Source organism: Stegodyphus dumicola, chromosome X1 (assembly GCF_044657685.1).
Source record: "Stegodyphus dumicola isolate Sdum_Otavi_A_Nest chromosome X1, ASM4465768v1".
In the NCBI taxonomy this organism is placed as follows: Eukaryota; Metazoa; Arthropoda; class Arachnida; order Araneae; family Eresidae; genus Stegodyphus; species Stegodyphus dumicola.
Window position 1 is genome coordinate 116967666 of NC_140780.1, and position 13802 is coordinate 116981467.

General features: G+C 34.0%; 1 protein-coding gene across 2 annotated transcripts in view; it reads left to right on the forward strand.

Annotated features, from left to right (window-relative positions):
• Positions 1–11266: 11266 nt before the first annotated feature.
• LOC118184573 (glycine receptor subunit alpha-2-like) overlaps positions 11267–13802 on the forward strand; it is a 145398-nt gene continuing 142862 nt past the window's right edge. The window contains exon 1 of one of the 2 annotated variants that reach the window (XM_035354273.2): positions 11267–11511. In XM_035354273.2, the coding sequence (XP_035210164.1) occupies positions 11432–11511 (80 nt within the window). In that variant the 5' untranslated portion in view covers positions 11267–11431. The remainder of the gene's footprint in view (positions 11512–13802) is intronic. The other variant, XM_035354274.2, reaches the window with a different exon arrangement.

Consider the following 13802-nt stretch of genomic DNA (forward strand, 5'->3'; position numbering starts at 1 on the left):
TAAAATAAATAGGGAATATTGTGACTAACCCAAAAATTAGGTTTGAATTACCAAAGTTTAAGCTTTACATATGGGAAGAAGCCTTTAATTCCTTATATCAATGATGTCGGCTGCTGGTTCGCAGCTAAGTTAAATGAAAATTAGTGCAATTATGAGAATTTAATGACTTATTTACATAATCAACCCTCTTACATCTACGAGTATTTCCATACAAACGTTAATTGGAATTAATACCATAAGAATCCTGAAATAACCAGTATTTATTATCTCAGAGTGCATTCCTAAATATTTGATAAATATAATATTTTTTGCGACGCGCGGCTTATAAATCTAAATTTTTCACCTGTTGCTTCGCATGTCCTGAATTTGAACAAAGGTTTTGAAGAAAATTTGTAATTCTGTCTATGACAACTACCGTGGTTCCAGAAACTTTTGGTCTTAAAGAGAGGTGTCGTCTTAGAACAGTGAAATTCATTATCAGTTGATTATTTATGCTTTCAGAAATATTGGTTCTCTTCACAAAGGGTCTCTTTAGAGAGGTGGATACCATGATGGGATTTTTTAATTCTCACAGACTTATTGGTAATGCTTTTGGTCCAAATATTCGATAAAGAGTTTTCAGTTAGTAAGCACGAATTGCTATTTTTACAGTGATATCTGTGTGCCTGTGTCTATGTGTGTGACGATTGTTTCGTCCACAATAACACTTATATCAAATTTCCGAAAATTTCTGTTTTCTGTGCTTAATTTTTCTACATTCAGAGTTGATTAAATTCCGGGTAAAACTGGATAACTAAATGTTCTACTTTACTTGAAGCTCATAACAGATGTTAATGGACAACAGGAAGTGGTACTTTATTTGAAGCTCATAATAGTTTTCATGAAAAATTCTACTAAAATATAACCCCAAACTATTTAGTTTTAGTAGTGAAGACTTTTATATCAATGTTAAAACACATGAAATTTTGGCTGAAATCGATAAACCGGAAATATACTTTACTTGAAGCTTTGAAAAGATTTCCGTGAAAATACATGTTATGATATAAGCCAAAATACTTCCATTTGGTATTTAAAACTCGTATATGTATATACAATCATGTTTGACAACAGCATATTAGATGGTTTTTGATTTGTTTTTGTTTATTATGGCAAATCACATTAGGGCTATCTGCCTAATGTGATTTGCCAGGATGCCTTCCTGGAGGACTTTCTAAAGGAAACTGACCCGTATGCAACGTTACACATGAGGAAAACCACAAAAACATCCAAGTAGCCAGCCCGTTTGCTTGGATTCGAACGCAGGTCGGAACTCCCAGTGTTCAGCGAGCAGCTCCGCTGCTGGTTAATCACAATATATTAGATTCTGACTATTTATGATAAACCGGAAGTAGTACTTTACTTGAAAGTCTTAACAGATTTTCATGCAGAAATAAGGAATCACTGTAATAAAAGTTTAATCTAAATGAATGCAGCTGATGTTAAGGCTGTATCTAGACATGATATTCACTTGAATCAAGTCTTCGAAGAGAATGATTTTTATAGCAGCATTTCATTTGCAAAACTTCAGAAATTTTGTAATGCCGGAATAGTAACAAAAAGTGCATTTGTTTGCACTTAGATGATTACGAGGTACAAGAGCAAATAGGAAATTCAGAAACACTTATTGTTTTACTTGCTTCTGATTCCGAAATGAGCGGTAGTCACTATTGAGCTATGATTTCAAAATCTAACAATCATTGTTAATATCATCAATATCGCGGGGATATACGTGCAGATAAAGATGAATTTAGATTTTTGGTACTATAGAAATAACACAAAAGGAAATTAAACTATGGTATTGGTTTTAAAGTATTGATTTAAATGTATTTAAGACAATTTTCTTTCATCAAAAATCAATTAAAATATATGCTATTCAATTGCCCAATAAAATGCAATTTTTAATAAAAGGAAATAAAGGCGCAAACATTTTACTATGTTGATATAAGAAAAACCAGTTTTTACACAAGGTCAATTATGCTTAACAAAATATAATCCAAAATTTTGTATTACAGACATTTATACTTAGTGGGACACACCAGCGGCCGAGCGGTAAAATCGCTGAACACGGGTAGTTCGGTCTGAGGCTCGAATCCCGCGAGTGGGCTGGATGCATGAGCGTTTTCGTGGTTTTCCCCATGTGTAACGTGTACAGGAGCCAATTTTCATTAGAAAGTTCTCCACGAAAGCACCCCTCCACTTAGACACATAGCCGTCAATGCTTTGCCGTAATAAAAAAAAAACTATTTATTAGGACAACAATTTAACAAACAATGAATTGGAAGTGTTACTTACTTAAAGCTTGTTGCTATTTAAAACATGGAAATCAAAAGAGGTCAAGTGCTGGCCACATAAAATTTTGGGGTTTTGAATTTGAAGACTATTATGTATAGCAAACTCTGATAAATTTATGAATATCAGCTAAAGAAGAGAAATCGAAGTGTTCGTACCGGCATAAATAAATAATTTACCAATCTGATTGGTATGCCGTAAAAAAATAGGAAAATTCATTAAAAGCAATTTTTTCTCAAAATGAACACAAAACAGTGAAACACACTTCTACTCAGTTTACATATCCTTAATTACTTTGAAACTGCATTTAATATTCGACTTTGGAATGTCTCGTTTAAAGTTTCATGCTTCTAATTTAGCATTAAAAGCTAAACTGCCTCCAGCCAGTAGCTAACAGCATGTCTAAGACCCTTATCATATCTCTCATAGCAAAATTCAATAAGCATTTTATCCGAAGTACATGTTCATCCTAGGTGTGCATGTATTTAGGAGAGTCTTCCTGAAATATATTATAGAGAAGCATTTGCAGGGTATTTTGAATTCAGATGATAAGCTCAGAAAGATGATAGTAGACATGAGAACAATTCGCATAGAAATTAGGGTCCCAAACCACATTTAGTGGATGAAAATAGATGTCAAGGAGACAATGAACCCAACGAAAAGAGTGCCCAAACAAATGCTAGGATTAGGGGCACTGCGGTTGAGAAGAAACCTTTTCGTATTCAAATTTCCAATGCGTATGGGAAAAATAAAAGCAATAGTCGAGAAGAAGAAACATTCTCGTATGTAAATTTCCTATGCGTATAGGTGGAAAATAAAAACAGCGAGCAAGTATTCATTAGTGGGCACTGTAGAATTGATGGGGGTTAAACTTCAATCGGAAACAACATGTCAGATTACCCGAAAGAGGAATATGCATTTGACTTACAGCCGAGCAGGGGGTAATGGACGCCTAACTCAGAGCAATACCAAGAGCTCTATAGAGTACCAAGAGGCGAGAAGGCATTGTACGCATCATATTACCTTCGATCGAAGGCTGCGGGAGACGGGATCCTTCCATATAGCGAAGCGTAATGCAAGGTAAAAACACACGCATTGCACTCGTACCTGAAGCAGAAAACCGAGTATTGCAACTGTTTTCCCCGTCGACCAATACAGGATCGGTTGCAGTTGAACTAGGTATTCGGCACAAAATGTCAGAGGTCTTGCGTGCACAAAACATGCACCCGTTTCTTGTGCAGAAGGTCCAGCTTCTAGGCAATGCGGATTACCCCCTTCGAGTATACTTTGTACGCTGGATGCTCAGAAATGATTTTCACATATTCCCACCACTGTTTTATTCTCAGATGAAGCGTGCTTTACAAGAGAAGGCGTGGTCAACATGCTCAGTGCGCATATGTAGTCGTCCGAAAATCTCCACAGCACTGTCTCGTCGAAAGTGCAATATAAGTTCGGTATTAGCATCTGCGCAGGGTTTCTTGGAGATCATGTGTTGGGACCGTATCTTCTGCCCAAATGCCTCAATGGCACAAATTACCTTGTTTTCCTAAAGCCTGTCCTTCCTGATTTGATCCAGGGATTACAAGCCACTGTGCCCCAGAACATATGGTTTATGCTTGGTGGTGAACCAAAACATTTAGCGATTGCTTTGTGTAAGCGCTTTCGTGCTACATTCTCTGCTGATACATTGGAAGCGGCGGACTTCGCTCCTCGGACCTTAATCACTTGGATTTATTCTTCTATGATCACTTGAAATCGATTGTTTAACAGATACATTTGAATACACTGGAGGATCTGAGAGCACGGATCGTCGTCGCCTCAGCAGACATCCTAGCACACAGGTATGTTTAAACTCGTTCTGCAGTCGTTCATCCATCGGTGTCGGCTGTGCAATGACTTTCGCAATTTTGAACTATTTCTATAAAAATGTCTCGTCGTCTCTTTTTTAACGTTAAATTGTGATGCACTGTAGCCCTGCTTTACGTCAAATAAATGCTTTTCTACTTATTATTGACCCTTTTTGTTCCACTCGACGTCACACCCCTAATAACTACTTTTGCAATTTTCTCCCACTAAACGCAATTTGCGACTCCATGTTCTGTGGAATTTTTTATCCTATTGATACCTGTTTTCACCTTTCTGAATTTGTCTGTTGAAATCGGCAACACTCTGTACAACATTCCTCCATTGGTTTTTTTTCCTTCTTCTATGCAAAACAGAGTTGCGGGTGCAATTTTGTCCTTGTCCCCAGTGTCGTAAAATATTACAGCTAAGAGCACAAAGCACATATCAGAAGGCAAGTGTTGTGACTAGAAACCTCCCGTTCAAACTAGTGCTGCGAGAAACGCATTTTTCGTAAAAGTTTCTTATTGCCTAAGACGTCGCTAAATGTGATAAATTAATAAGGTGACGATGGAAACAGATGAAAGCTAGGTAGTTCTTTGCGCAGAAGCGAAGCAATCCGAAAGCATCCAATTCGCGTGAAAATACGACATTTGAACGGTATACATTGTCAAAAGATGTTAAATAATACTTCTTTTACTGCTTCAGAATATTAAGTGAAATTTTACTTGAAAACATTGTTACGTAGAAGATTAGGGGACTAGCCTAATCCCTCTATTGCAGTGATGACACGTCATTGCTTGCATGGCAAATCTTGAATCTTTCGAGTAGAAAAAATATGAAATCGACAAACGACAGAACACAAAGCTATTTCCTACTTTAGGAAAGCTTCCTTTATGCCATTTCACTTTTACGAAATGTTTCATTATAGTACCTTTAATTATCTGTCAGTCTCCCGACGGTCGTCATAATGGATAAGAGAACGGAACGGATTATAGGATCCATTAATTAGTTTTTCTTTCCAAGAATGCTTTAATTTCCAACTTCAATTAAAATAAAACGTGGCACTGTATTTTCAACTTATTACAACATGCAAAAGAAAAAAATATCAATCGAATAAAATATAAGTGTATAAAGAAAAAATGTAATTCACAGTCTTAGATGTTAAACAATTGTTTATTAATTTAGACACTATGTAGTTAAAATTACAGTGTACAATTGAAGTATATGCCATGTCTTAATACTGCATGTTATCAAATGTTGTATATAGTTGCATTTGCAAGATAAATTTAATGGAAATTGTTTTCTGTGAGATTTTATATGACAACACAACACTTAAATCTTTAAAATAATATTTTAGCATCTTATTTTAAGCACGATTATAAAACTATCATTATTGTTTGCAATAAATGGCCTTTTCAAAAAAATTTTTTTTGTTGCATTTAATTTCCTTCTTATGTTTATTTATTTTTTGTAGTCTATCTGTCCATCGAACTATCTCTGTAGCTAACAGATAATAGAAACCGATGACTAAAGTAGTGACGGATAATCGAGTTTCTACTGCAGTATCTTTTTTTTTATTAACAATAAAAACCCGAAGATAATTTTTGCATTTAAGAAAATGCTGTTCAACCCCTGTTTTATGAAATGAATGAAGAAAAGTTTGAGCGCTTCTGCATAAATGTTTTAATTGTATGCATGAAGAACTATCCTACGTTCCGGCGCATAAACATGCACTTTTAATATAAAATATAAGATCTAAATTTCCGGACGAGCGTTATACGTCGGATATAAAATGATAGATTTTTAAAAGAAGGAAATGATGAACATACAAAATTATATTTATACATATATCTAAATGCTATTTGTTTAAAAGAAATGACATCCGTTATGAAATTTTAAAAATTCCTTATCTCATAACATGATGCGTTAAGCGTCATGTTATGTCAAGTTCGTCATATTCGTCTTATGTTATATCTTCAGGCACATAACCAAATTTCGTTTCATATCCACTATCACTATTATTCTGATCCATAAATACATAATCGTCTTCCGTCCCATCAAAATTGTTAAATATACTATATTTTAATGGCTTTTGAATTATATCGGGTTTAATTTCATTCCATGCTTTTACTATCCGTCACACACTATTTTTAGACTGGTATGACGCATTTAGCTTCCTTTTCCTTGTTGCTTCCTTGCCTTCGATGTTCACTTCGAAACCACGGCTTCAACTGACAACAGAATAAGAAAACATCTAACTGGTAAGTCCGCGAATTCATCCGCATCAGAAATGCATTCTTACTTCAAATAATGTCCTTCTTTTCTTAAAAATCTTAGACTAACATTCTTGTGCACATCTGCTTTTAATACAAATCACCCTCTTTGCAGAACAATTTCCTTCACACACATATTGTTCCCCTTATCGCTTTGTGAATTCAGTATACCATTGTTCGAAAGCCTTCTAATGAATAATTTCAAAAAATAAGAACATTGTCTTTCGGATTTTTTCGTAAAGAAAAGGGTGCGCGTTATACGACGAACATACCCCAAAAAAACTAAAAAATGTAAGCAGTCGACAAACTTCCGAGAAACAGCCCAGAAACTTCGATTATCTGCAATGAGAAAGAGAAAAGAGTAACAGAAGTAATGATCTTACGGTTAGAAACGACATATTCTGTAACTTCTCGCTGTTCCTAATATCTTACGTATTTTTACTACCTAAACTCGAACGCCTTGTGCTTAACGCATCACTGTCACTGCCACTACGTCCAAGAATTTCAATGCACTCGCCTTTTTCTAGTTTTGGAAGGTGAAACTACACCACAGATGTCAATCTTATTTGTTTGAACTGCATATTTATCATATCATTTTGAATTAGTTTCATAAAAGTAAAAATAATTGCTTTTATACTTTATGTCATTAAGATTTCGCAGGAAAGCTTCACTTTTGGGAAAACCTGATAAACCTCTATCTTTATACGATCTGTTGATACATATGATACACGGAAGCCTTTCGAATAAATGTGGTTCTGCATATAAAAAAAAAAAATCTCGTTTTCTCTTACTATAATGTGCAAAACTTCAGCAACAAATTCAATTTTCAACATACGAGCATAAAGTTATTGAAAACGCCGTTTTGCGATCAGTACAATGAAACTCCAAATCAGTAGAAAGGTGATGCATATGCATATATCTGTACCATGGCGTCAGAGATGTCAGCGCGCGCAGTGCAAGGCAACTTAAAAACTAGGAAAGGAGAGCCATTTCCAGACATTCTTCTGCAAGTAATAGTGAGATTGTTCATGCTTATGGCTACAAGACAACATCAAGGCGTCTTTACACATGATAGAATAATTGGCAAGCTTGAACAGGAGTGTAGTTTCACGTCTGTCGCCCAAGAGTTTGCAGTTGATAGAAGTGTTTGTTCATGAGCTTCGAAAGCCAGGTACCGCTATTAGCAATGTTGTTTGTGATCAGCTAAGGAAAACAACGATGATTGCTCAGAAGCTACACACGGCAACCGGACGGCAGGTATCCCGGTTTATTGCAGCCAGACAACTTCATAAAATCGCCTATTCATCTGCAGTTTTGTACGCTGCATACCATTGATAACAGCCTGTCGACTGCGCGGTTTACACTGGTGTAGAAAACACAAAGACTGGATGCTTAACGAAGGAAATCACGTCCTTTTTACAGATGAGATTCGTTTCAGTCTGACAAATGACTCTCGGCGTCAGTTGTTATGGGAAGAGGCAGAGACACGCTATCATCCAACTAATATTAGGGAAAGAGAACGTTGAGGTGGTCCTGGAATGCTTGTATGGGGAGGAATTATGATGTCAGAACTCCACATTTTCTACATAGGTTCTTCTCCCTCTTTCGTCTTTTCCGGGGTGCCATTGGTGCCGACTGGTGCACGGCCACACAGGACATATGCTGTTGAGAAGCTCTTAGAATGGGAAGATATCCATAAAATGGACTGGAAAGCGTGCTTCCCTGATTTAAATTCTACTGAACAATGTGTCGGATACTTTAGGAAGACGCCTGGCGGCATGGTCTTATTCCCCAGTGAATAACAGACAGCTAAAACAGACGCTTCTTAGGAATGGGAACTCTTACCCCCAAAACTGTTAGATAATCTGGTATTGAGTATCGACAGACGATGCAACGCAACCATTGCAGTTAGGAAATATTATGTCCCTTACTAAGGCTCTTTGATTTGTTTTTCTCCCTCTTGGTCAGACAGTTTTTTGTACCAACGCCATTCTATCAATAAAGCATTTTACTATTCTTTCTGAACTGTATGCGTCTATTAATTTTTTTTGCTACGATACTTTCCTCATCCCATAAGTATTACATAATGTCACTGTAGTATGAATTCCACTTTTTTCAATTAATTGTTTGCAGAATTACGACCAAAATCAAACACGTTGCTTAAGTTTTGTACGTTAGTGTAGATAGTTAGCATTATCTATTTGAGCAATAATATACCTTCGTACCATGATCGGCAGTATATACCCAATTTTAGGTTTTTAAGGCAAATAAAAGCAATTCGGCATAAGTAGTTTTCTATGATTTGAAAAGAATTCTGTGATTTACATGAACGTCACAAAGTAAAACATATCAACTTTAGTGCTAGAAAATAGTCACAAATACTACGGCAGAAGTTATTATATGAGATATTTGAATAAAAAATTGAAGATTAAATCTCAGTCGACCTTACAAGGAAAACATGCTTTTATGCTTATTTAGAGAAATGAATAGAATTCAGAATTTTATATACCTTTTACAAGGACTCAGTTAAGGAGAACTGAGCTCTTTATGTCTCTCGAAAGCAAACTTTTTGTGGTTTTTTTTAAACATGCATATTTTTAATATGCTGATGCATACGCATCCGATGAGACCGTATGCATCAGCGTTACAGTTGTTTGCTTAATGGAGAGACAGGCGACACTTCGATTACTATTAACATGATGTCATTTCGTTTAGTCAACATGACGTCATGGTTGAAAATTTCTACTCCCATACGTTTAATTTAGCAGAATGCATTGTAGTAACCTTGATTAGGATCGATATTGTTTCGTTCTGTCAGTTATAGTAGAATTAAACTCTGATTGCATGCTGAACTATGAACGAACGAATTCCTGCGTTTTATACTATACCGACTGTGCAATTTTTCTTATCAAGTTGAAACAATTAAACTTTGAGCTTATTTGAATGAATGATTAAAACTTTGTTTAAAAATGTTTCTGAATGAAACTTTTACTTTCAAAAGTAAATAAGCTATTTATTACTTAGATGACATTCAGAGTATAAAATGCTATAAATACTAGTCAGTATTAGCATATGAAATTCTTTCTTAGCTTCACAGAAAAGTGTCAGCTATATTAGTTTTTAATGAAATCACTTAGATGGAATATAAGCTAAATCAAAAATATTTATAATGTATTGCAAATTAGATTTTTTTCTTGCGATCAAATTAGATATTTTAAATGTATGATGTTGGCAGAAAGTTTTAGACTTTGTTCCGGAACTTAGGCAGACTAACTGAAGTTAAATTTTAGTTTACGTATTTCCTAAAGCATGTAGCCCTTTGGTGGAGAACATTCTGAAGGAATCTTCACTTGTTTACACTGCAAGCAGAGAAAAACCAGTGGTTAATTAAACTTAATCTATTCTTTTCACCCAAGAAAAAATGCCTGATAACTGATAATAGTATAATCTGAGACACAAAGTTGCGAATGGCCAACAGTTTTTTCCCTGCTATGCTGCAACCTGCAGCACTTTTTTTTTTTGTGTGTGTGAATTGCTATTGAAACCAAATTAATTTTCTTTGAATTCTTAAATCAAACGTATACGGGCTTCCTACCACAGCAATTTTATTTTTTTATAATTTCTACTAAATCTCAAATTTAAATAAAAGTGTTTTGATACATCTCATGACTTTAAATTACTACAATAAATCTATTAGTTATTACTGAATGCCATAAACTTACTTATACTCTTGGTTGCGTTTAATTAATATAACTAATCCATTTCTTGCTGTCTTTTTGAAAGAGCGTGCGCGCATTTTTCTGCACATTTGAATATTTGCTACACTAAAGAACCCACTTACATTACATTGAAGTGACAGTTCTTAATAGTTTTAAATTTATTCGAATAGGAATTTTCTCGTGAAACGACTTTTTCAGTTTCGTCATATAAGAAGAAGATACAAGTGTCTCACACCCTAACAGCCAACAATTTTTTCATCTTGATACTTTCTTCTCAGTAAAAAAGCCAATGTAGGTCTTCCAAATAATTACTGCAAGAATCTATTTAATAAAAGTCTTATTATTATCTTATCTTATTTTTAATCTTACTTTCAAGTCTACAAAACTTTATTGAAATTCTTATCAATAAGTGATCCTAAATTATCATTAACTAATTCTTTTAAAACTTGGGGAAGAAGGAATTCCCACAGTAAGAGTAGACGTTTTCCGGAGAAAGGAGGTTTGATTCTGGAGAAAGCAGGAGTTAAATTCCTCATCTGATTTCAGCTGATGAAGTGAGTCATGTGAAATTATGATGCCATTTGTTGCCGAGGTACATGTATAGGTGATTTAATATATATATATTGTGTGTTAAGAAACGTAACTTATTCTTGTGTTTAAGAATACGTTTTCACTTGAGAAAAAAATCACTATTTTGGGGAAGAAAGAGAGAAATTGCTTAGTTAAATTAAGAAAATTAATTTTAATATTAAAAATTAGTATAACTCTTATAATAGATACACATTTATTATTGCCAGCATTTTAAGCTTAAAACAAACTAAGCAAACCCGTAGATTAAAAGATTTTGCAGTTTTTATATAGAGGATTCCCCAAGCGCCAGAAATTGATTTACATTCGCTTTAAAAGTATCAAAAAATCATTGCAACCCAATAAGTGTTAGTCATAACGAAAAATCGCGTTTTGTGGAAAGCGTGGACAAAAACTATGAATGAACATCGAACATGGTTTACTTTTGCGGCGTGCGCCACGTGACCGGCATTTCAAAACTTTACACCCGCTACGTAATTGAGGTGGGAAAGAAGCCGAGCATTTTTCGCTTTGACTCCACGCACCACAGCATGGTGACTGAAACAGATCAGTTGGTACCTTGTCTGTTGGGTGGACGGTTGGCATGTCAATAACAGTAGTTACTGTTCTCTTTATATTTCGAAGCGAAAGAGCTAAACACAAATATTGAATGTGTATCGTTTAGAGTTTTTTTGCGTTATGTATTGTATTAACTTATTTTTTCTGTTCACTCTTTGCTGGCGTGTGGTCTCGGTTGCTTCAGATGGCAGTGTCACAAAGTAAGCTAATTTTATTTTGATTATTCTAGCTCTGCAAAATTTGAAATTTCCGAAGTTTTGAATTTCTGTAGTAAATTTTTACTAGCTTCCCGTTACAATAAAAATATATTAAAATGCTGCAGTGGAGAGTTCTTAGAAATTTAATGCTTGCTTCTAAAGAAATTAATTGCATTAAAACATTTTATATTCATCAACACTCTTAATTCCAGTACTAGATTATTTAAAAGAGACTGCGAGTCGTGAAGATTTATTATTATTATTTTTTTTTTAATTCATAGCAGTATTTTCTCTTCAGTAGTATTTTATTCCTCCGTCATTCTGAATGGTTTTTAAACACTGAAGAATCCAATTTTTGTATAGGGAAAAAAGGAATATATTAAATTACTTACATTATGTGCATAAAATCTTTTAATTGAAAACGAAATGCTCTGCGCAACAAAAAGAATATATGGATAATATGGGCAAAATAATAAAATACAGTTATTGAAATCTTTAAAAAAGTATTTACCGCATGCGTTGGAAAACATATGTCTTATGACTGCGCGTGTTGCTATATAATTACACATATGTAATTTAATTAATACCATTTAACTTTTTTTAGCTATTTAGAAATCATAATTATATTTTAATGCAATCTGGCTAATTCATACATTTGTCTAAACATGAATCATGAGCGAAAGAAAATTTAAGGTAGCAGTTATTCATTTAAAAAAGGATTTATTCTAGTTTTGTTGCAGACCAGAGATATTTATCTAATTTCAAATGATTTTATTCAGTGTAAAATTAACATTGAAATGAATGGAGGAGATGCTTTTTAAGCATTAAGAAATGTGCTACGAAGAGACGAGTGTAAAAGATTTAGACTAAACATAATTAATACAGTTTTTTTGTGTGTGTCATTTTCAAAGCTTATTGACAGCGGCTAACAACAAAATCTTGAGTTATTGTTTATTTAATCTGCGAATAAGTGATTATTTTGTCATCAAGGAAAAGATTCATGGGAGCTCTGCATTCATCTTAAACTAATTAACAGAGCTGAAAGTTTTCAGCTGAACACTGTTGCATTAAATTGTGTTTCAAGGTTATCCTCAGTCATTGTGGAAAATTATTAATCTTCCTTATCTAAATAAGGATCCTGAACTTTCTTTCTGTACTTTTGACTTGATGAATTTTCATATATTCGTAAGAAGAAAACGTAGAAGTAATCCCAAGGTAAAATCATATTGCATAATCATTTTATGATTTCTCTCGTATTTGTAGAAACTTTTAAACATTCTTAGAATCCTTTTAATTCGTTTCAATAAAAACAAAGAATTTAATTCAGGTACTATAAGTTATCTAATTAAAACTAGATTGACTTAAAAATTGAATTAAAAATCAAATTTAAGTGAAAGTTCTGTTCAGTCTTGAAATATTAATAAAATGCTTATTTATCGAGTTTCATTATTTATACATTATTTCTGAAGTGTTATTTCTTTCATTGTTCATGCTCATTTTATTTCATGAAGCATTTTTTTATTTAATTACTTGGCATTTACAAAATGAAACGACGCTTTTGACTCACAGCACACAAATCTGTCCAATTTGGCTTTATGTAAAGTTTGCTTTATTCACTGCAAAATTATTCATCAAGATAAACCTTCCCGTTTAAAGTTAAAAATTACTGTGAGCAGTAACGAAACAATTATATAAAATTTACTCAACTGATATTAAATTCATTGACGGTATGGATTTTTTCCCCACGAAATTACATAACTCGAAATTCTGAGTTATGAACAGGATACACTCTTCAGAGCTTTCAAAAGTCGAATTTATTCGTAACTCATACGCCGATGAAAAATGTATGCATAATTATAACTAAAAATGTTAATATTAACAATAATGTTATAATAACTCATACGTGAGAAATGTAATATAATCCCGCAATAATGAATATTAACAATAATAATATCGTGTATCATGATAAAAAGGTATAAATACTATGCCTTAAAAGGTATTTCTCCCGCCTTCTTAGCGAGCCTTCGTGGTGTAGTGGTCTGCACGCTCAGTGCGTAATTGAGAGATCCGTGGTTCGATTCCCGGCGAAGGCGTTGCTATTTTTTCATCTTGCCTGCTTCCCAAAAATACCTAATGTCTCTACAGCCTTTCTTTAATTCAACTACACCGATCATAAAAATGCACTTGTACAAAAAGTTTAGATAAAAGGTAGAGAAATCTTTGAAATAAATAAAGAAACAAATAGCTAAAACTAAAGAGCAAAACTAACTAAATGTTCCATCAGTACCTTACTG